At 37.4% G+C, this 23,630-nt stretch overlaps 1 protein-coding gene across 3 annotated transcripts in view; it reads left to right on the forward strand.

Moving 5' to 3' along the window:
* Positions 1-23,630, forward strand: part of Pdi (protein disulfide isomerase) — a 75,255-nt gene that overhangs the window by 12,637 nt on the left and 38,988 nt on the right. For all 3 annotated transcript variants that reach the window (XM_081751311.1, XM_081751312.1, XM_081751313.1), the window contains exon 2: positions 21,009-21,206. In XM_081751311.1, coding sequence (XP_081607437.1) covers positions 21,009-21,206 — 198 coding nt within the window. The remainder of the gene's footprint in view (positions 1-21,008; positions 21,207-23,630) is intronic.

Genomic DNA, 23,630 nt, shown 5'->3' on the forward strand with positions numbered 1-23,630 from the left:
TTGATCTTTGAATTTGAGTGAGTTTGTTCCGTAAAATGAGCTACGAAAGGCGTTACCTCCTATTGTCACAGTGAATCTCAAAGCATTCTTTATACTTAAGATAGTCCTTCATCATGCATGTTTCTAAAATTTCGCTTGCTTAGTTTTGAAGTTCGCGAATGTGATATCACTGTGGTTCAAAGGAAATGAAGGTTCAAATTCAAAAGCTAGAATGCGTACATCAAAGTATATGCTCTCTCCAACTACGATGAATTCAGGAGAGGATCCTGAGAGAATTTCACTATTGAGTAGAAAAAGAAAGGTTCTTCTCTGGATGAATATAGAAGTCTGGATTTATTAAATATGCCTAAACATAAATATACAGTGTGTTCCAAAAGTAATGGTAACAAATGAAGCCACAGATTCCTGGCAACAAAACAAGCAAAAAAGTTTACACGACATAGTTCGGAATTGGACAGAGGCGGAGCTAGACATCTCCGAAAGTGGGCGGGGAAAAAGGAACTTCACACTTGCCTACCGGGATAATAAGAGGTAGAAAGGTGGGTCAGAAATACATAAAAATCATGAAAATTAAAAAAAAGTTTCACGTCCCACGTTTATGCCGGGTAGGCTAAAAGAGACTGATGACGTTGCATAGATGTGGGAGGACAGCACTTCGAACATCTTCTGTAGATACGTGTATTGTTAGCCCGTATGACCTACAAGTTGTGGTGCTACTCTGTATTAGATACTACGTTAGGAGTACAATACGTCGTTGTGTATTCTGTTATTTCATTACATTACATGATTAGTTACTTATTTCTACCGTCTCTCTGCAGATTTCTATTTGGTATACCACTTTCTGTTGTCCCCTGAGATCATGCAACCATGATCAGTTGTCTGTTTTAACTCCCATTATACACTTACGTGGAATTGTGCCATGGATAAAAACTTCTGTGTGTTTTCCATCTTTACTGCACCGTTCCTTTACCCCTGCCATACAGATATTCGGTGAATCCTTACATGACGTATGGAAAATCTCTGGTGCAGTTATGTAACAGGCATTCAACAGGTCAAGCCGATATAATTTTATGTATTTCTGAAAACCCTCCTAGCTCCTTTCGTTATTCCGGTAGGTAGGTGTGGAATTCTTTTCCCCTGCTTTCGAAACTGTCTAGCTCCGCCCCTGTGCACTTCCGGATTGCATTATAAGAACTTCTGTGTTTGTTTCCATGAATCTGTGGTTTCATTTTTTTACCATTATTTTTGGGACACGCTGTATAGAAGGACTCTTCTTCCCCGAAGGGTTCGTAGTTCCCGCTCCCTTTTGTCTGGCGTGGAAATATCAGTTCTGAGCTGTTCCCCAATTTAGCAGTGTAACACTGTTGGCTTCTATGCAGAAGATAAATACAGATTAAGGGGGAAATAAGTTACATTAAGTATCCCTAAATAGTACTTGAAAGCTTATGGTAGACCAATCTCTTCCAAAGCTCGAAGAATTTGACAAATATTGCCGTGTGTGTGTGTGTGTGTGTGTGCGCAAAGGAGTGAATTATATTGGTTCTGTCGTTAGTCATATTCGTACCTCTAATGAGGGAGAAATGCATTGTTCTTGTATGTGGCAGAAAAAGAGGGGAGCGAATAAAACCTTATGCAAGATGCAGAAGTGACCTTGGCATATAATGGCGATTACTTGGAGTTTCTTTTCTCGATGCCTATGTGTACAGCGCAAAGATATCCATTTTGCATTAGGCTTACTAAGTCTCATATCCTTCAATGGGGCTTGCTGCGCTCAGTCATTACAACTGAGATAGTTTTAAATCAGTCTGTTACGAAAAAGTGACGATCAAGTGCTTGTGAAGGTTGGGGAGAGAAAAATCATACTGTATTAAGTATGGAAGGAATCGTGCACTGAGGAATGAGATACAATATATATGAGGCAAGAGAGGATGGGAGAAAGTGCAATTTGATGGGTGATATCGGAAGTAATTGTTAAACGATTTGACGTGGTGGTGTATGAGAGCATATAATTTGCAGCAGGTGACCAATCCGTGATCGTCAGAATTCTTAAGTTTCATGTAGATAATGCACGTTTCAGAAAAGTATAAACTTACCAAAATATTCACTGACTTGGGAAACCGCGGTGGCGTAGGTTAGACCGCTCACCTCTGTTGTGTGTGGCCCTTTCGAACACCATGTCTTCCCGGGGTTCTCCCACTTTCTTTATTCCATCATTGCATTCAACATCAGCATTTTTTCTTAGGCTCGGTGCATAATCGTGGAATGTTTAAGAAGAAAAAAAGCAAATAGTTCTGTTAGTTCTGTCCTATTTATTTATGTCAACTGAACTTATACAGCAAATTACGACCCGCTCGGGGGAGTAATACTCCCGGAAGTACGTTTTTCCGCGCGCTACTCTAGCCAGCTGTTTTACGCGCTATCCTAGCCAGTTGTTTTGAGTTGGTCACAAAATTTATATCATGAAGTACAAGGGGAACAAAACGAGCCCTATATCATGGAGTACAAGGGCATAAGTACTACAACTACTTATTTGCAAAAAAGTGAATAAATCACTTTTTTAAGTATTATTTTCATATTATTTTAATTTAATAAGTGTTATAAAAATGTAAAAAACTTTCCTCGGGCCGGGTTTGAACTCGCACCAAAAGATACTTTTGTTACTAGCATATTGCGCTAGCCCATTCGGCCACGGAGGCCGACAGCAGCAAGCGTTTGATTTCTGCTATTTTAATGCAACATGGCAAGAAGTGGATAACGCCAACCAATCAGAACTGTGTTTCTCGTTTCTACTTCCGGGAGCATTACTCTCCCGAGCTAGTCCTAGCAAATTCTCTACTAACAGTATTGTCGGGCAGTACAAACGCGGACAGTAGTCATTGTTCGCAAGGTAGATTTAAACCATTTGTGTACAGTAGAACAGATCAATGAGTTGATGCTTGCACATTTTGGTATGATTACAAATGGGATTGTGCAAAGATTGTATCTCCACAATATTAAAGAAGAAAAAATCAAACTATAGCACAGTTTGTATTAACCCCTAAGCAAGCAGACCTCATGTTACAATGAAGGAGCTTACTTGGAACTAGGGATGCACGCGAGACGAGACGAGAAATGGAAAAGTCTCGTCTCGTCTCGCATAAAATTTTGAGTCGCGTCTCGCGCGAGACTTTCTCGCATGGTCTCGCAGTCTCGCATATATTCTGGGTCAAAATTTTGCAATGTGTTATTCTATGGCTGTTAATGAATGATGTGATATTCTGTCCGAAGGCAGGTATTTGACCTAAAAGTCCCTTGGCAAGGTGAATCCATGGTGGTTTGCCATTGCTTTCCATGGGATGAATGTTCATAACATCCTAAGGAGACGGAACCTAGAGTTCAACATGGTATCCGAACTTGTATCCCCTCCGATCTAAATTAAAAGAATAGTTGTGCTGGAATTTGATTGCTGGACCATTAATTTTCGCCAAATTAGTAGCATAATTTACAGCAAAACCAGTATAAATTGTTGCTGGATCCAACATTGTTTTCCAGCTTAGAGGTCTCCAGCAATATTTGGCTCTTCTAAAATATCGTCGCCACCACCAACATTTATGTATGTTTTGGTCGTTTCCTTGAAGGATGATTTTCCATTATAAAGATGTTTTTATACCACCAAAAACGCTTGTAGGCAACAAAAGAACTCCTCACAACACAATAAGACCCAATTCTTTCGGTTCTTTCGCGCTTGTAGCAATGTTGCATTATCGCATTTTATCAACTTTCGCTTTCAACTTATATAGTGTTGCCAGATCTAGAAAATAAAATTACTGACAGATATAGGGCCATTCCTACCATCTCCCACCAAACCTATACGGCCATCCTACCAAACCAGTATTTGAATTAAACTTCCGAACTAGAGGGGGATGTTTTTAATAAATATATACAAAGAAATTACTTATTCCATATAAAAATATCGTTATTTCTGCGAGCCGAGCCGGGGATAAACTTTAACGAAAGGGGATTTCCCCGCCATCCCCCAACATTAATCGTTAGTAGTAATGTGAAAAAAACAGAAACAACAGAAATATCACATTTCGCAGCAATAGGGAGTCTTATTCGCTTTTCAGACCAAAAACAGAAGTTCATTATTCGTGCGCGCCCGCGTGTATGTGTTTGTGTCGCAAAATAGTCCTAAATCGATGCTGCAATAAATTTCCAATTTACAAAGCTTTTCTTTTTTAGAAACTAAAGAAGGCTTTAATTCTGAAAATCAACCTTGAATAATAATAAATCTCATAAAATGTCTGTTGCCCCAATCACTTTTTTGTTCCTGGAAGCATTAACGCTCAACTTAGAAAACTCAAATGTAAAATCACTAAATATACAATTAAATGTAATTCATAAATGTTGCAAGACTGCGAGAAGTCTCGCGAGACTTAACCGAGTCTCGTCTAGCGTCTCGTCTCGCGTGCATCCCTACTTGGAACATGCCTTGCAGAACTAATTTGTATTTGAGGCTCGTAGCAAAGCAGCTCGAAGGCATACTAAGTGCAGTAAAGCTAATATTCAGTAAGCAATGGATCTGTGCAGTGGAAGGTTTTTTTTTTTTTCCGAAAAATTAACGTTTCTCAAGATGTATACCGAATAGAGGTGGGAAAGCAACAGAGGCAAATGTCAATCGTAGGGATCATAAGGTTATTTTCTCCAGCTTCATCACAGTCTACTTGCAGTAGTTGCAGATTGCCACTTGAACATGCAAGAGATGTAGAAAAAGTTCAATCCGAGCGGTAAGTGTTCAGCCTGGAGCAAACAATGCTTTCGCAGTTCAATAGAAAAATATGTTGCTTGAGCGTAGAACATCATCAAACAGGATCAGAAGAGCAAGAAGCATATAGACAATTTCAGTTCAACGTGATATGGAAGGCGCAAAGAACGACGTGGAAATCCAAGCAATCGAGGGTATGCTTAATTTACTAAGATTAGATTCAATTAAATTCGTATCGAAGGAATGAAATACCTCACATGGAAGGACATCTTTTGAACCTTGGGAAAATTTGAACAGGTCGTTATCGTTTATTAGTCATGGAGAAAACGGTACGATACCTTCACAAGAAGAGTTATATTACATGATGTGGATTCGGGTGTGGACGAGTTGAAGTTTCTGCAACTGACAAAGCTGAAAGGAAGAAAAAGGCGAAGAGATGCTCGAAGAAGTCCAACTAAAAGTTATTGATGGTTTCTAGTAATGAAGAACAAGTCACGATGTCTTTTTATAAGTAAGAGGAGACCGAAGATAGGAGTAAAAGAAGACGGGGTATCGGAGGCAGTAAATTCGGGAGACGAGAGCGGAAGTGGACGAAGAAATGTGGAGTGACATAGAAAGGAACAGAGGTAACAATGAACCAATTGATACAAAAGCAAGATTCATTAGCTGCTGTACTAATGGAGCGCTCTTATTTGTGAAAGAAGTTGGTTTGGAGGAAGAGATTAAAATGAAGTTTTATTTTGACACACCAGTGTGTGTTGCGATGAAAGAATCTGTGTTTGCAATTGTGCGAATCAATTGTTGTAACTAGGAGAGTAATGTTTACATTTGTTGATATACAATAATCAAATTCTGTATGAAGATTTGAAGCAAAGAGGCTTGTGCAATAAGAAATGATAATTCGAGTGAGTTGAACTGGTAGATGATTGGTTTGTTTCACAAGTTAATAAGTTATTGGTTCTATTGAGAGTACCTTTGATTTGTTCTTTTATCATTTGCTTAATTCGTAACTAATATAGAGCTCCTTCGCGGATAAACGGTTAGTGTACGCGCCTTTGGCGTTGGAAACCCGGGTTCGATTCCCAGCAGGACTTCATGTGATTCGGATTCCACAATTATCAGTAGGTCCACGTCTCATATAGCCTCGCTGCTGAACGAGACGTTAAATTCCTGTGCCTCGTAAATAACAGTGGACAACTCGAAGCTCAGTTCCTGTAAGTCGGAATAAGGAAGTTATTACATGCCGGGTTGGTTGATTGAAAGTCAACTTGTCGGCAGATTTAGACATATTGTGGCCTTAAACAGAAAATGAAACTCTTCATTAAAAGTCAGTCTTATTTCAGAATATCCAATACCGACAAACTCTTTTTTTAAAAGCTTTTGATAGCCAAAACACTGGAACTACAAGACATCTTGAACATAGTCTTTCGGAACGAGAAGCAAGCGAGTCGTCATAACTCAAGTATTAATAAACAAAAATGCTCACCAAAAATAGTACCAATTCAGCCTGCAAGCACAAAAATAAGGAAGCAAATATTTGCTCGGGGATATTAATGCTATTTAAATAACCTGCAATAGATAATTAAAAAAAAAAAGTAAATATTATGTTCCCAAACTAAAAATGCAATTGTATATATTTGTTAAATATTTAATCAGGAAGAAAAATGGAAACACGAAAATGATACTTAATGGAGGAGGCTCAGCCCCTCAGGAACATTATTGGAAGGTCCCAATGGATCTGAGACCCCGGGTTCCTGCGCGTATTATATATATTCTCCAGACCAGATGTCTTTTTATAATTTGTCATGTGTAACCTAACAACAATGTATTGAATGCATGTAAAATAGTGCGAAATAGGTCCTCACAGTTCAGCGTATACACTAATCAATACATAGGAAATACGGAAGACAATTATGGAAGCAATGAAACAACTTTCAAGCGCTGACTTGTCCTCTTGATTCCCTGCTCGACCATGTTTTCTGCAATGTTAATTTACAGTCGTTAATTCTTAATTAAACTGTAAAGGATATTAATAATAACACTGAATAAGGCTTAGTATGATTCGCGTCAGCTGGTTTATGGTGTGAATTGCGTGCCTTACTGGGTTTAACTTTTTTCTTTCGTTCGCGATAACGCGTGTGGGAGATATCGTACGCACACTATGATCTATGCCGTTAACCTTCAGATGATGTTGCCCTCGTAAAAAGATGCTGAACAGTTGAATGAATCAGTGGCCTTTCGTAACATGTCTTAAATTACTGTGACGCTTACTCTGCGTTTGAAGGTCAATGACTTCGCTGCAGCAAGACGCCAACTCTTTTCCATATTGTCTTCTACTTTCTTTCTCGTCCTTGAACTTCAAAAATACGTGGCGTGTTTGCATGTACCGTGAACTTTACCAAATTAACTGTTACGAAAAAAGAAAAAGTAGGGAGAAAAAAAAAGAACAGTTGCTATGATCAAAACCTTTAATCTATCTTTAAATAGAATTTGCAAAAGAAGTTTCCCCTGCTTCCTTGCTAGCCAACCTCTCCCTCATTTCCCTGCGGGGTGAAATCTACGTACTTTCTACTGTTTTGTCACCAAGTAAGATATGATCAGTATATACGTGTATAGTTGAGGAATTGTTCTGTCACTAACGTGATCGGTGACTGTAATTGATGTATTTTGGGACGAGAATGTTTACCCTGGCGTTCAGAAATAAGTCACATCAACGGTTTCAGAAAAGCTTCCTGGGCGAGAGGGACCAGGTGTCGCTTCGTCGGACAACCTCGACAAAAAGTACCACAAGGTGTGTGTATATATATAATAAAACAAATACACCACAGACACTGTTAAAAGAACTCATTTTGTATACTTCACAATATTATCTTAATCGATATGCGTAAATGGTGAAAGTTGAATTGTATGAGACTAGTGTTTGATTTCAATGGTGCATATAACTTACACAGTCGTCATTAGAAATTGGAATGCGTGTGATCAAGTTCACATTGTGTGGGGAAAACCTGAAAATCTTGAAATACTAAATCACTTGAACTTACTTCCTCATTATTGTACTGTATGGGGCAGAAGCAAGGGGGATTGTGCAGATATGAAAAACGACTGGAAGCTTTCGAAATGTGGGTGTAGAGAAGACTGGAGAGAATTAATTGGATCGAGTTGAAAACAGATGAAAGGGTGTTAAAAGTGGTGTAGGAGAAAAGAAAAGTTTTAGATGTTAGAAACTGGATGGGGCAATGGCTATGAAGGAACTGCATGATGACGGATGAGTAGAGGGGTATGGTGACAGGAAAGAGAGGGAGGAGTGAAGAAGACTACAGTTAATGGACGGTATCAAAACTGAAAAATCCTTCGTGAAGACGAAGAGGTTAGCGGAAGGTATTAGACGTTAAGAAGAAGCGTTAAGAGATAGCGAGAAGTGGTTTTCGGCAATCAATTTAGGTTCTCAAGAGTAGATTCTCTACCCTTATCTCTAGTAAAACCGGAAGTGTAGAAATCCATTACAACTTCCGGCTCGAATATTGATTTACATAGAGCAAGAACTGTAAGAAATGGAGAGAAACGTGTTTTTATAATATAGTATCAGGATGCCAAGAAGGAATTTTATCTCCATCTCGATCGCTCTCCAAAATGATGAAAATATAAAATTTCAGGTTCATTTCTCATCACGGTCTCGTTTAGACTAAGTGGCATAAACGTGGGACGTAAAACTGAAAAATGTCATTTCAACACTTATCGCCAAAGGAAGAGAAAGTAGTAGATAACAAGAAGCAGGTTTTTTATGTGGATTTAGTACCGCAAAAATATGTGCTTTTCTGACTTGATTTCTCAATTACAATCGTAAGCTGTAGAAATAAAATTTCAATATCGAAAAGCAAATACTGTAAGCATTAGCTAGAAATTGCTTTGATATGGATTCAGTATGCTAAGAATGTTTTGTCTCGTCCTTGATCCAACTGTTCAGACGGGAAGTGGGGGAAATCTACAGCTTCATTTTGTTTCTTGAGGTTTAGCTGCTCTTCTCAGCTATGAGATGGGACCTACAATTTAACATAGTCCGAAGTACAGTAATGCGTTCAAATTCCAATGTTCTTCCCCAGGAATCTAATCCGGGACCACATGCAACAAAGGGACCCCCATCCAGTACAGAAGGGTTTTCACACTGATCCGAGGGATATTTAAGGAGAGATTTTTATTTTTCAGGAACTTTCTTTTTCCTTTTCCGGCTGTTTTGTAGTTGATGTTTTATGAATAAATTAGTTTATTTTGCAAAACTTGTACCTCCATGCATACTATATACTTGCAATAAACAGGGTGGCCCAAAAGTAGGTATACACCCCTGCATTGATCAAGCGTAACATTATAGTTTATGGGTTTGTTTCGGCTCTTCCTAGCCTAAGATGTAGGTAAAAACACATTAAGAATGAATAAATAAAGAAACATGGATAACAATAAGAAATGGTAGAGAATACAATGAGCTGATCAGTACGGTACTGTATGCCTACTTTTGGGCCACCCTATGTAGTAGATGAGGAACCCCATGGTGTGAAAAAATACATTAGTTTTGTATATTATATGTAGACCTGGAAATTATTAAATCGTGACTTGGAAAATCTAGGAAAGTCATGCTAGCCAAATAAGTGTGAATCTTGCAATTGCAATTCCAAGCAATACTGCAGTACCTAAAGAATATCTTCTGTAATAAGTTCCCAGTAGATAAATGAAAGCACCTGTGAATGTAGTTAGTTAAGGAAATCGTTGTAGTAAAATATAATTGCAAACCCATGATTTGCGAAGAGTTTTACAAGTACTTGTTGCAGGAATATAATGCATATTTTCTGTCAAAAGTGAGGGCTACGGACAAGTACAATTCGGTTCCTGTAATAGTTTTCAGCATCATCTTAATTATGAAGTAAGCTGTTTCCAAAGTTATATAAAGACCTTCGGGTTTTTGATGCAAAGTCAGGCATTTTCTGAACGAATGTCTATTTTAATATGGTGACTCGAAACGAAAATAACCACTTCCGGTTTCAACGTTGACCTTCATAGAGTAAAAATGGTAAGAGATGAGGGGAAACTGTTCTTTTTGGAGTCAGCATTCAAAGATCAGGTTTTCGTCTCTCGCTTTATCCTTCTGTTGCAACCGGGAACTACAGATCTACTACTTCTGATTTCAGCAGGGTTGGCAAAATCATGTTTTTTATTGAAAAAACAAAAAATCCGGTTTTTTGGTTTAAACCAGTTTTTTTTTTTTTTTTTTTTTTTTGTTTAAATAATTTGCTCTATGTATTTATATCAAATGTGGACAGAAATAAGTTTGTTTCGCTTTGATGTTATTATGCAACTACCAGGTTATGCTGAAAAGGGTTACATAAGCTTAAAGCGGAATCTAAACCGCTTCTCGGCTTACATCCGAGAGAAATTGTCCTCTATTTGTACTCGAAACCGGGACTAATTCGCCACAAATGCTATAAGTCTGCCGACTCACTCACGAAAGACCCTGATAAAAATATTACGTTGTATTGATTTTTACATTCTTGTTAATATAATTGCCAAGAGTAATTTCAAGACAAAAAGATAAACAGTTGCACAAATGAAACCATTGTACAGAATTGCATATAGACAATTTCAAAATACTGCAGTGTACACAAGAACTAATTTAGTCAAAGTTAGTTCACTACAACTTTTATTAGTCCAAGTTAAAGAAATACAAAGACTTAACTTGCATATCAGTGAGAAAAGGAATAAAGTTATTAATTATTTGAGTCCACTTTGGCTCTGACCTATGTATACATAAATAGATACCAAAGATATTTTTGATTTCCATAAATGCCTCTTGTGGGGTTTGTATGACCCCCTCCCCCCAAAAAAAGTACGGCATTGCAATGTATTTTGTCATAGTAAACATGATTAAAGCGAAACAATATTTAATTTTTTTTCTTTGATTGCAGTTGCATAACAATAACAAACTGTAAAAAAAAAATCACAAAAGAAATATTCATAAACTCATAAAAAAAAATTGCTTGAGTAATGAGTGGGGAATTTAAGTCTGCATATAATACGAATAATACACAAGAGAGAAACGTGATAACTACAAATGTGTGTTCATCAAAATTTTATGAACACTTACACTTTTAGGAAAATTTTTAGTTTTTTGGTTTAAACCAGTTTTTTTTTTTTTTTTTAAGCTGGTTTAAACCAGCCAACCCTGGATTTCAGTATAGAATTTTACAGTTTAGAAGTCTGTTGAAGTTCCACAATTTGAAAGGAAACTTATCTGTTTCCAGTCATGTCTGAGTTTTTTTCCTTCTTTTTCGGACTGTTAGCATAGTTGATTCTCCTTTAAAATTTAAAGTAACAAAATTTAGTTAGTTTTTCGTGCAGACTTATTGAAACACTTCAGTAAGTGATCTGAAATATAATTATTGATCTCTCTCGTTTCGACCAGTTTCAAGTTTGTTGCTACCTTAAACTCTTCTTTCGAGAAGGGGCCGAGGTGGCTCGGTGGTAGACCGTTTACTTCTGGTGCATGGGATCCCTATTTCGATCCCAGCTCGCGCCATGTGAGCTTTGTGGATGACAAACACTGTGTGCGTATGTTTTCTTGGGGTTCTCCCGTTTCCTCCAATTTTCTTCATTTCACCATTCCATTAATTCCGTCTCCTTTAGCTTAGCCGGCATAACTGTGTGACGTAAAACTTAGATTTCATTTCATTTAGTTTTACTTTTTTCGAGAGTGAATGTTCACTTCGGACACAAGAGGGCTTAAACTAGAAAGTCTGGAAAATGTTCTGTTGTGGGCACACCATGTTTATGTATTTTTGTTCAGCACTGCCGTTTTTACCAGTGTATTCTGAGTCGCGTCGTTATATAACAATCTACACTAAGTGCTGGTGTTTGGGTACTAAGTATTGACATCTTACCCAGTTTTTCGTATTCCTCCATTATTTATTTAGTATGTTTGGCTTTCGTGAGTCTACCTGCTGAATATTATTTTCAGAGCTAATTCGAGAATATCACAGACAGCATCAGGTTTTCGATTATGCAAACAAGGCAAGCAGACTACGGCCAGATCACTTTAGAAGAGCCGCAAATGAAAGAATAATTTATGAACATAGAATTAACAAGAAGAGCTAATGAACTATCTAAACCCACAAATGTACTAAAGAATAAATTAATTTAAAATAGTCTGTGACTGAAGCAAAACTGTCAAAAATAACGCTTGGGACGATTTCTGTATTAGTTGACAGTTTATCGTCGTGTGGGTGTAATAGCGAGTGAGTGAGTTGAAGACGCAAGATCCTTGAATCCGCCACTAATCAGTCTACAATGTTAGTATCTTTATCCTGCAGCAGTGTAATAATCGTAAATGTTATGTAAGACAGTTGTTACGGATATTAAACTAGTGTAATAACATTTTATTGACACAGATGCTTCTTGCAACAGTTTGCAATATTTTTTATTGGCATGACATCAAAAGAAGTTAATATCTTGAATAGCGTTTACCTAATACTATCATCAGAACAGTAATTGAGTATTGTACCCAATCGCAACGACAAGCTTGAATCTACAACTCTGGAAATAAATTATTCTATCGCATGAACTAAATATTAAACAGAATAAAGAATATTTATTTGAAGTGTAATTAATGGACCATTGTCAAAGGCAGTGTTTAAATGATGAATGGTTGTGAATCAATAGTCAATGTGTTTTTTTCCTTTTTTTTTTTTTTTGCTCTTGACGTTTTTCCACATAACTTATAAGTACAGGGAATGGTATAGATATTGCAATAATAATTTCATTGCATATAGTTTCTGGTAGTCTGCCGAAATAATGCATCTTTTCTGAAATAAGTTCATTTGGTAATTTTCCAAGTTGTTTCATTCATAGCTTTTTTTTTTTTTTTTCGTTGAATGTTTACTACTTAAAAGAATGCAAGAAATGAATTACTTGAGTAATTCAGCAGGGTGTTCTTTGGATGGGCCTTCACCGTACAAAAAATACGGAATTGCTTGGAAGCAAATTCGTAGGTTCCTTTACACAACGTGAACGTTTCCTGTGCGTGAACGTCATTTTTGCGTGCTCCTACGTTCCATTCGATCAGCCTGCTGAACTGGAAACGCTGCGTTTTCATCTAACATAAGGCGTCGTATCAGTTTAGAGCTCGAACGGTTGGTGTGATTGGAAAAATTCTTCTGTTTTAGTTTCAAAAAAACACTTGCTGCAAGTTTTCCATTTTCCCGTATCTTTACTGATAACGGGGTTGGCCTTATAACCACTACTTTTGATAACACCCTATATAGTGTGATATTTGTAGCATTTTGATATATTATCTATATTAGGGTTATTACAACTTAGTTGAACTGATTTAACTTTTTGTAGACAATGCCCATTTCGCCAGGTAAGGAATGGAAAACGAATCGCGTTTGAATTAGGCCATTGAAAGAAGCGCCACCTCAGGGGAAAGGGAAATGCACAATTCTCATTTCCTTAATTGAAGCCTTTCTCCATTCCTTCCGCATCTCGTTTAACTGCGCATGTAAAAGCAGGGATGCTTCGAAAACCCGATATAAATTGTTGGAAAAGTTTCCTCTCAAAACCTTGCATCCATGGATTAAAAGAAATAAAAAAAAAAAAAAAAATAAAAAAGGCAAAATTTGCAGTTTTTCTCGCCTCCTGAGATAAATATAAGGTATTGGACAAAGTATGGAAACACTTGTGAAAGCCGGAACATCTTAGATTAATACGGAGTTGGTCCATCTTTAGCACCCAGTACAGGTTGAATTCTGGATGTAATAGACCGAAATAAATCCTGAGTAGTAATGAGTGAAATTTGAAGCCATTCTTCTTGCGGCATAGCTTCCAACTGAGACGAAGGAAGTGAAAACGGTCGCCGAACCCAGTTTTCCCAAACAGCCCACATAGGCTCGATGGTATTCAGGTCTGAAGGGGGTGGGAGGTGGCAGGGAAAACGTTAAACCTAATCAGCATGCTCTTGCAACTACTCTTAAATAGGGCCAAGGATGCGAATGGGTAGTATCGTCCTGGGACGTGACATTCTTAAGTGGAAATATAGTTGCACTGTTTGGTGGGCTTAGTTATCCAAATGTTCTATACACTACTTGTGCGATCTGAAGTGTAGTGTGAGAAAGGGGCTACAGAATACCATGATATAGCACTCCATACTATAATAGATATCAGTGTTTGACGATTGGGCGGAGACAGTCTAGATCGTATACTTCAGTATTCGCCACACACACTTCCAGTGGAGGGTAAAGGGTAAGTCGTATTAAAGTTTTCCAACGTATAGTTCTTGTGGGTATTGCACCATACACGTCGCTTTTGTGTATTCGTATCGTTTATTAAGTGCTTGGCAGTAGTTCCGCCTCATTGTTTTGGATAACATTGGGGTACTGAGGTGCTGATTAGGTTGTATAATCGCTTTCTCGGTCATGGTTTTCCTCTGTTTCGTCACAATACACTTAAATTTCCTGTGGTCCCGTTCTTCGACCACCTTGTTACATTTCATATCACTGTTTTTGCTCACCTGTGCTCTAGCTGAACGGGCACCAGTAATTAGTACTCTTTAAAACTCCGTCAGATTGGATATTAGTGGTCACTCAGCACACCTGCACGTCCAGAAGCACACTGTGTCACTCGACCGGTAGTGCAGTCCGTATGAGCAACAAACAAGACACATTTGATTTACGAAGATACACACATATATTACAAGAATCTTGTTTAGAGACAAGCTCTTTTCCCACAACTTTGCTTATTTTACTTTTCATAGCAGAACTTGCTGTGTCAAGCTTTCTTTTAACATACAGTGGGTAAAAAAATTTTCCGTACAGATGTTTTCAGGTTATGTATTGTAATATACCTTACAAAGTACAGAAAGGAAACGACAATTTGTACAAGTTTTCTATAAAGAACTCCATAATAAACATATTCATAAGAAAATAAAACATTTAGAATATATAATTCTGAAGAAAATCAAATACACACGAAATACTGACCATATTACGAACCAAAAAAGTTTCCGTACGCATAAAGAAATCCACATAAATAAGAGCCCCACGTTGCGTTTCGACTGCAGTTAATCAGTTGGTCCTCCTTTGGCCTCAAGTACTTCTCGCATTCGTTTCTGCATTAGTGATCAATTTTGATGTAGCTGCAGGGGAGATGTTCCTCCATTCTTCACATCATGCATTTTTCAATTGATTCTTGTTTATAATATTGTGTTTCTTGATGCTTCTCCCTAATTCATTCCACAGATCCTCAATAGGATTACAGTCAGGAGATTGTGTAGGAGTATGAAGTTGTTTGCACACTTATACAACAGCCGCTCTTTCACTTTTCGTGCAGTATGTTTAGGGTCGTTATCTTGCTGGAATATAAAGGAGGCTCCCATATTTAGTTTCTTTGCACTGTCGTAGAGATTGTTTCAGAATGTTCAGGTAAACATGTTGGTCCATTGTACCTTCAACAAAATGCCAATTTCCTACTCCAGCTACACTCATGCACCCCTAAACGAGTACACAACACCTATCCTTCACAGTAAGACAGATGCTTCTGTTCCATGTACGTATTTGGGTTCCTCCGCACACTAACTCTTCCATCGGATCCATGAATGCTGAACTTGCTCTCATCACTAAATAAAACAGTTCCGCAAGCATATTGGCTTGTCTACGTGAGCTTTTGCGAACTCTATACGTTTCTTGGCGTTTACTTTACTAACATATAGTTTCTTTCTGGCTACGCGAACGTTGTAGCTCGCTTTTCTGATGACAGTACGGACTGTTTCAAGAACCACTTGTACACCAATGTCAATTTCAAGCATAGTAGCTAGTTTTGGAGAATTTGTTTTGGGTTCATTTCTAATAGTTCTTAAAATAACACGTTTATGATTATCCTTCAGCTTTGTTGGATGGCCGCTACGCGGTCGATCTTCACAACTATTTGTTCCAATATGCCTATTTAGCATGTATTATACTGTAGAATGTGATTTCTTTACTCTCCCTGCTGTTTCTAAGAGACTTGCCTTTTTGTCTTAATTTTACTATTAGCTCACGTATTGGAATTTACATTTCAGTTTTGACGCGTCGTTTTACTGCTTCTATAGATCTCCCTTGCCCAAAATTAACTGCAGTAGTATTTTAACACTAGCAGAGCACGCTACTGCCATTTGTAACCACTACAAACACTGATGTGTGTTTTGCTTCCTTCGTTTGTATATTTGTACCGTGTACGGAAACTTTTTTTGACCTCCATTTTCAGCAACTTAACTTAAATCGTCAGTTATACTATTGATACACTATACCATCGCTATAACGTGTACACATTACAAGTAGATACTAACAAATTCAGCTAATGTAATTGCGTTTTATTATTTATTTATTTATTTATTTTAAGATGATATAACATTTTGAAATTACTAATCACTGGTGTACGAAAACTTATTTGACCAACTGTATGCAGGCTGGCTGTGTGACGGAATGGTATGGAATTTTAGAGGTGACTCCCCTAATGCTGTAAGTGAAACATTAAAATGCTCTACAGTTTCGTTTTTTGCGACAGATTCTTCTAAAACAGATACATCGTGTTCACTAAGTCCGCCCACGTCTTTGCATTCAAAGGAAATCTCAAGTTTGTTTCTGCAATTACCGCGTATATTTTGTCCAGGAATAGCCTTTACAGTCAATGTTTTTATTAATTTCATTAGCAAAATCAACACTTACTTTTCGCAAAGCCTTAGTGATTGGTTTCTTGTGGCAATTAAATGGATCAAAACAACTTGTCTGATAATGTTCATACTTTTCCAAGTAATATGTTTTATGATGTTCACAAACACTAGTGAACAAATCAGCAGCGGCGTAGCGTAAGAGAACGCCGGTATGCCCGGCATCCCCTGTTAATAAGAAAAAGTACGTATTTCATTATATATAAATTGTTTGCTTGTAATTATCACAATTATTTCCACTGCAATCTTCTGGCGCGCTCTCTCGACTTACTTTGACAAGAGGAACCTACGCATGCGCGTCGCTCAGATGCACATTTTCTGTCTTTCCTCCTGCCGTATGCTATTTTCCTTGGGCTTCCAGGCCTACTGAAAGCATCGGGATATCGTCTGCTTTCTGTTGAATGCGCATGCGCAATACTTCCCTTCTCACTCCTCCTCATCCCTTGCAACCCTACATTTGCTTTAGATATACGCTGGCATATTCAAGTATTTCCAACTGTATATATTTTGAACTAAGCTATAGTTTCTGAACAGAACGTACGAGTCCTAATATAAAGGAAATAGAACAAAATGGAAATGGTTAGTTCAACGCATTTTTGAAGCATGCCGGTTATGTAAATAATAGTATTAAAATAGTTATGCCTTAATCACAACTAAATGCATCGTAATTGTAATCTTCATCGTAAAGGAGCTCAAAGACACAGGCATAAATATAAAGCATTCTGTAGAATTACGATCACCGATCTGGTAGGACAAGAGAGCCACCACTCCCCGTCACTCGCAAAGATTGTGCCAGGGCCCTTCAGTCACTGGCACAAATCTCGGGGACATAAGGGGAACATGTTCCCTACAATTTTGTCCACCCCCCCAATAATCCGATTTGAGATTGTGATGATGATTTCTATCCGACTGCCACAAACGAAACTGATGTCCTTTGACTTGTTTCATTTTTAAAAAAGATTCGTATTCTTTAATATTTCATTGTCATTAATTATTAGTAGTCTATTTTCAACTATTTGTTTAATTCCTGTAACAATTCCTATAATGCTATTGTGGTAATCATAATTTTGCTCAGATAAGAGTATTGTTGCGCCAAATATAGGCCTGATTGATTTTCTTTCATAGTTTTGGGGAAGTCCTTATTTGTATTGTTATAAAACAAATGTCCTAAAATTTTAATGTGGATTATTGTGGATGCGTAAGTAGAAACATGTCAATTATTATTATGCATATATTCAAATTTCAGAATGTGCTCACGGCACTGAGTTGTAATAATGATATGTACCACTATTTCATCTACATCATTTGGTATATAATTTACGAGTACAACAGGTTTACCTCAGAAATCTGATTCATCTACTGTAATATTAGTCTCTTCTCCCCTCCCTCCACAATAAGCCTTAAAATGTACCCTCCTGCAGATGTTATAGACAACTCTGCTTCCCTAATCCTCCACAGCATTTTTTTCAACTTCATAAATATTTTGAACATCGTTAAAAAAGGAAAGGATTATGGGAACAGTCTTACCCATCCCACGAAAGTTGAAGACAGATTTGCGCCCTTGACTTCAGTATCTGGATACAGAAACAGGCCCCCAGAGTTGGTTTAAGTGCTTTGTATTTACATCTTCAAATGATATATACAATCAGGCCCATATTCACGAACGGGCGTCTGAGTTCCGGACCCAAGATGACAAATTTATAGGGGCGATTTTTTTTTTTTTTTTTTTTTTTAAGAACGAGATTGACGTGTGGCATGTGGAGAAAAAAAGCCGCCCACGAGAAAGAAATGAAGGGAACTATGCTGGAAACAATATTCATACAAAAGTGGGGCCTAGTTTTCTCGTCACAACGGTAGTAGCAAGAAGGAGCTGAGACAATTGGTTTTTAAATTCTAACGTAATCCACGCATTCGCTTCTCTATGCCCCACTAGACCTCCAATTAAGGGGGCTTCCTCCTAAATTTTGTATAACCCTATATTTCCATTCGGAATAGCTATGTATTGCTGCTTGCAGTAGTACTATTCGCACAAATGACTAACTTTGGCATCCCCCTTTCGGAATATCACGCTACGCTACTGCAAATCAGAACTGATTCCAGTCCTTTGGGATAACATTTCTTTCTCGAATGCACTGATAATACAATGCAATTTGACCACCCGTGTATAGCTGTTTCTGTGGCATTCACTTTGTTTCCTTTTTTACACTGCACTGTTCTAATTCACTTCGTGACAACATTGTAGTCCAAATTATCACTTGACAGGATAAACATGTCTTGCAGCAATCCCAATAAGTATTTAGTCTTAAGCACTCAACATGACAAAAACATCTGCACAGAAACAGCTGAAACCGACCGAAATGAACAAGTTACTGTACGGCCACAATGCAGAATCAGGCAAGATTAGACATGTTCCTACTCGCATTGCTCAGACAAGATTTTTCACGTCAGCTTGGTAGTTCAAGACATAACTTGCATGTTCGCGTTAACTAAACTATTTTCAATCCGTAGCTAGTCCTGCATTAGATTTGATAGTTTATCATCGTGTACATTCACAGCTAAAAGTTTTGAGATGAAGAAATGAAATTTACTCCTTTCCCACAGTTGCAAATTCGGTCAATCTCACTTCGTCTCAAATACTGAAAGCTACAAAATAACTCTAAAAATAACAGTGAGTTTAGAACTTCAGATGGAGAAAGTATTTTATTCGGGTGCTCATGAAACGAACATTTGTCCTTGTGTACAGGATGTCTCAAAAGTCCCCTGACATAGGATAACTCGGTTATTATCAGTTACAACAAAATGTAAGAGGGAAAATAGTCTCCAAATATGATGTTTTCAATCTAAAGTGAAGGAATTTTTTAAATCGAACTAACCGTTTGGGCTGTACTCTTTATGTACCCAATGTTAAATGAAAATGCAACATTGCCGTTTACCTGGACCAACATAAGTGAATGAAGTTACTGTCTTTTACGCTAACGTGTCGATGGCCAGCCCCCATTTAAAATATAACCCCTATTCACCATACTTTTATAAACTTGATCCACCTCCCCCAGCCCCTCGATTAATGGCAACATTGCATTTTCGTTTAACATTGGGCGCATAAAGAGTGCACAGCCCAAACGGCTAGTCCGATTTAGAAAAAAAAAATCCTTCACTTTAGATTGAAAACATATTTGGAAACTGTTTTTCCTCTTACATTTTGTTGTAACTACGATAATAAGTTACTCTGTCAGGGGACTTTTGAGACACCCTGCATATTTAAGTACGAACGTAAGATTTTGACACTATAGATACATATATCAACAAATATATTAAATAAATGTATACTCTTCAAGTCATACAAAACTTTGCATTATGACTAAAAGCTTGTACGGTTAGGTTAAGTTTGGTTGGCAGGACTATCTGGCACTGGCTTCCCCTTGACTGTTTTATAACCTTCATTTCTACTTTATTTGAAAGATAATGGACTGTAGATGTGGAAAATTAATTCAATTTTAACATTAAATTAACTTTGATTATATTAATAGTTCGGCAAACAGAAAAAAAAACTATAAAATTACGAGAATGAATGTTTCTAGCCTGGTTATCCCGCTTCTCTGAACCCCCACACACTTCAACACAAACAACACGTATACTTAGTGATTATTTCAGACCTGTGTGAGTGAATCAAGCAATGATGTGCCAATACCTCGCTTGCATCAATGGCAATAACACTTTACAGATGACACGAAAAGCTGGCGCGTTGGCCTTGAAGGGTTAAACGAGAATTACTACCGAAGCATTTTAAAAAAACACTAATTTTACAGTCTCTTAGAACGTACCTTAAGGTTTAATTTTTAAAAAAGAGCGACAAGGTAATTGGTCCGCCTCACTGGGATAATGCACATTACGTAAAATTAGAAATTTACACTTAAAAATAACAATTATGAAGAGAAAGGGTGTGTTTTTCACCCTAAATGTACAGCAATCTTGGTGTTTTTTTAAAATTATTTTTTTATTAGCTCTACAGGCTTATATAAACTTCGGGTAGAAATTTCCAAGTGATACATTGCTTAGAACTAAGATATGCATTTTTGTATTAAGCTCTACGAAATATTAGATGGCCTCGAGAACGACCGGGATGCCTGAAATTCAGAAACTTTGGTCTCGTATTTCTCACAAACTATTAGGATTTCTGAAGAAAAATTTTAACATTCTTCTTCATACCTTAGTAGTGTTAACAAGTACACGAAGTTTCATTAAAATCTGAACCGGTGGGTGACATGGCCTGGGTGATTTGACGTGGAATGAGCCTAATACCAGTTTTCCAATAGGGAGTACTTCTGATGTATTATATTGTGTGGAAGTTATTTTTTTCTATATTCCCTGGACAATCTCGCTTTTCAGGCTTTCCAACTCTCAAATATAAATCAAAGTGTAACAGATTGAAGGTACTGTTTTTTTCTTCAAATATTCACATTATCACAGCTTGCTAGTAAGAACACTTTAGTATCTTTTGTTACTATTGTTTCTCTTTTTCTTCAGATGCTCCATGGTGTGGTCACTGTAAAGCTCTTGCACCAGAATATATAAAAGCTGCCAAGAAATTAAGGGAATTAAATTCAGAAATCCAATTGGCAAAGGTTGACGCCACAGAAGAAACAGAATTGGCAGAAGAACATGGTGTTCGTGGATACCCAACGTTGAAATTTTTCCGTAATGGAAAACCTGTTGACTATACGGGTAAGTGTTAGCTTTCTTTTCCCCTCGTTATTTGTTGCATAATTCGGAAAGTAATTATATGCTACAAAAATAGGCAAACTCAATTGAACAGAATGATAGTCATAATTGTGTGCTTACTGTATTGATTATATTTTTAGAGAATTTTACGACAGAACCCTTGTAAGTAAGCTTGATATACTATTTAACATACAAAAGCAGAAAAAACTTAACAAAGTTGTAATTTTTAAAAATGTTTTTGCGTGTTTGTTTTCTCACGTTCTCAAGATTGGTTAATAGTGATTTTTTTTAAAAACTGAAATGGAATGAAAGTTTAGTAAAAGCCCTACGGTATGTACTTTAGGGTAAAGACGACCTGGGATCAGTCGCACTACCTGGAGTACTTAGATTGGTAGCGTGTAGAGAACTGGCAGGATTTTAAAAACCTTAGTGGGTGGTAATCGGAACTGTCCGAACAATCATATCCTCTTACTAGTGACATTGTAACTTAACTTATGTTCAACGACGTTGCCATAGCTTTGGTCCCCATTACACTGTGATTAATGGCTTACACATTGGGTTCTTTCTTTCTATATAGAGAAGGGGGAAATAAACAAACACTGACCAATTTGCCTGCATATATAGATCATTCCTTCTCAATGGAAAAAGAAATATTCTGTTGAAAGCAGGTTGAAAGTGTCAAATAACAGCAACATCAAGCACTCTGAGTTTCCAGACTACTTTTTTCTTCGCCAAAACATTTGAGACATTCCATTCCATATTCATATGACTGAGAAGATCAGCTTTTGCTCACCCCCTATTTTTGCCGAGAGCTGCCGTCCAGTTCGAATTTTGTTCCTCTCCAAAGGAAGAAGGAAGATTTTTCCACTCAGTGTCAAATAACAAAACAACACAAACCATTCGGAGTTTGTCAGCTAGCTTGAATTTCTTGGCAACACCGGATTTCGTAGAAAATGTTTGTTTTACTATCATGTAGTGGGAGGAGAAGGTTAATAGGTCAATTTTCCATACCTCCCCCCAAGATTTTTAAGACGTTTCTAAAACTGTATAGATATTTTGTAATGCAACATTTTACTTTGCTTCAAAAGTTGGTAATTTTAGGTGTCTCCCTTTTTCCACATTCCAAAAATGTTTCATAAATGTCTTGTTCTTCGCCAAGGATCTGATTTTCGGTATTAAAAAAAGAATTCGAGACCAGATGTACCTTATTCATTACTGTTTATTATGTCATCAAGCCAGTTATTAAAAATTTTCTTTGTTTTCTTTGTATGAAATATATTATAATTTAAGCCAATATCTTAAAGTTGAAACCGATCCGTGTTTGTCTTGCTTCTGTGCTTCTCTTGATACCCTTTCATCAAACCTTATTGCTCTCAGAAGTGTAGAAGATCTTCCCCTCTGACACGATCGCAGCAAAAATTTGTGGAGCTATTCCATATGTAGAGCACATTTCTCGAGTGCCTCAATGGTTGGCTTTCTCTAAAACCATCATGAACAATCAAAAAGCTAACTCTTCATCGACGTTGGTAAGCAGGTAGTCTCTTGATCCGGGATTGTATGGAGTAAACTTTTTATATTTTCGTACATACTCTGTGTTGGTTTAAGTCCAGATAAAGTAGAAATATGCACTTCATCCTGATCTGAATTGTTATAGTTTGATTCTTCCAGGTCCGAGTGATGTTTACTATGCTCAGAAAACTCGTCACTTTCATCAGGTCTTTTATATTATATGGAAATCATCTGAAAATTCATCATCCAACCACATTCTTATATCATCTGCCGCTCACGCACCCACGTAAGTACCTGGACCCCTGACTGTTATAATTCCATTACTTGGGGTCCAGGTACTTATGTGGGTGACTGTACCTATAATATTGACAAAAAAGGAGGGAAAAGTTATGGCACAGTTCTTGCGCTGTTGGCCTACCGTTAGAAATAGTCTAACAAGAACTCGCAAGATCAGTCCCACAGCTAGAGAAAACTAATATTCTCGAGGGTCTCGCTTCTAAGCAAGCATCTAGATCGCGCGTAGTGCTGTCATCTCTATCAATAGCATCGAAACGACGTGAATTCAAGGAAACATTTTAAAAATAACTTCAGTGAATAAAGAAAGTAAAAAGAGAATTAAGCAAAAAATATATATTATTGAAAGATTTTTCTAACAGCACGACTGATCCGGGTTAATGAAAGTAATGATTGTGTAAGTGGAAATGTTTATACTTTCCCACTGGGGATCGAACCTAGTACTACGTCCAGCAGAGGCACACGCTTTAGCCACTAGACCAGTGAGGAGGGCTGATTGTTTTAAAATTCAGCATTAAGCACTGAAACTATATAAGACATGAGCCTATAGTTTACAAGTAAGATGGTATTCGACCACATATCTCACGATTGATAATATTAAAAGATGACCTCGTGGCCAGTGTC

The sequence above is a fragment of the Thermobia domestica genome, chromosome 3 (genome assembly GCF_964235325.1).
Source record: "Thermobia domestica chromosome 3, izTheDome1.hap1.1, whole genome shotgun sequence".
NCBI classification, from domain to species: Eukaryota; Metazoa; Arthropoda; class Insecta; order Zygentoma; family Lepismatidae; genus Thermobia; species Thermobia domestica.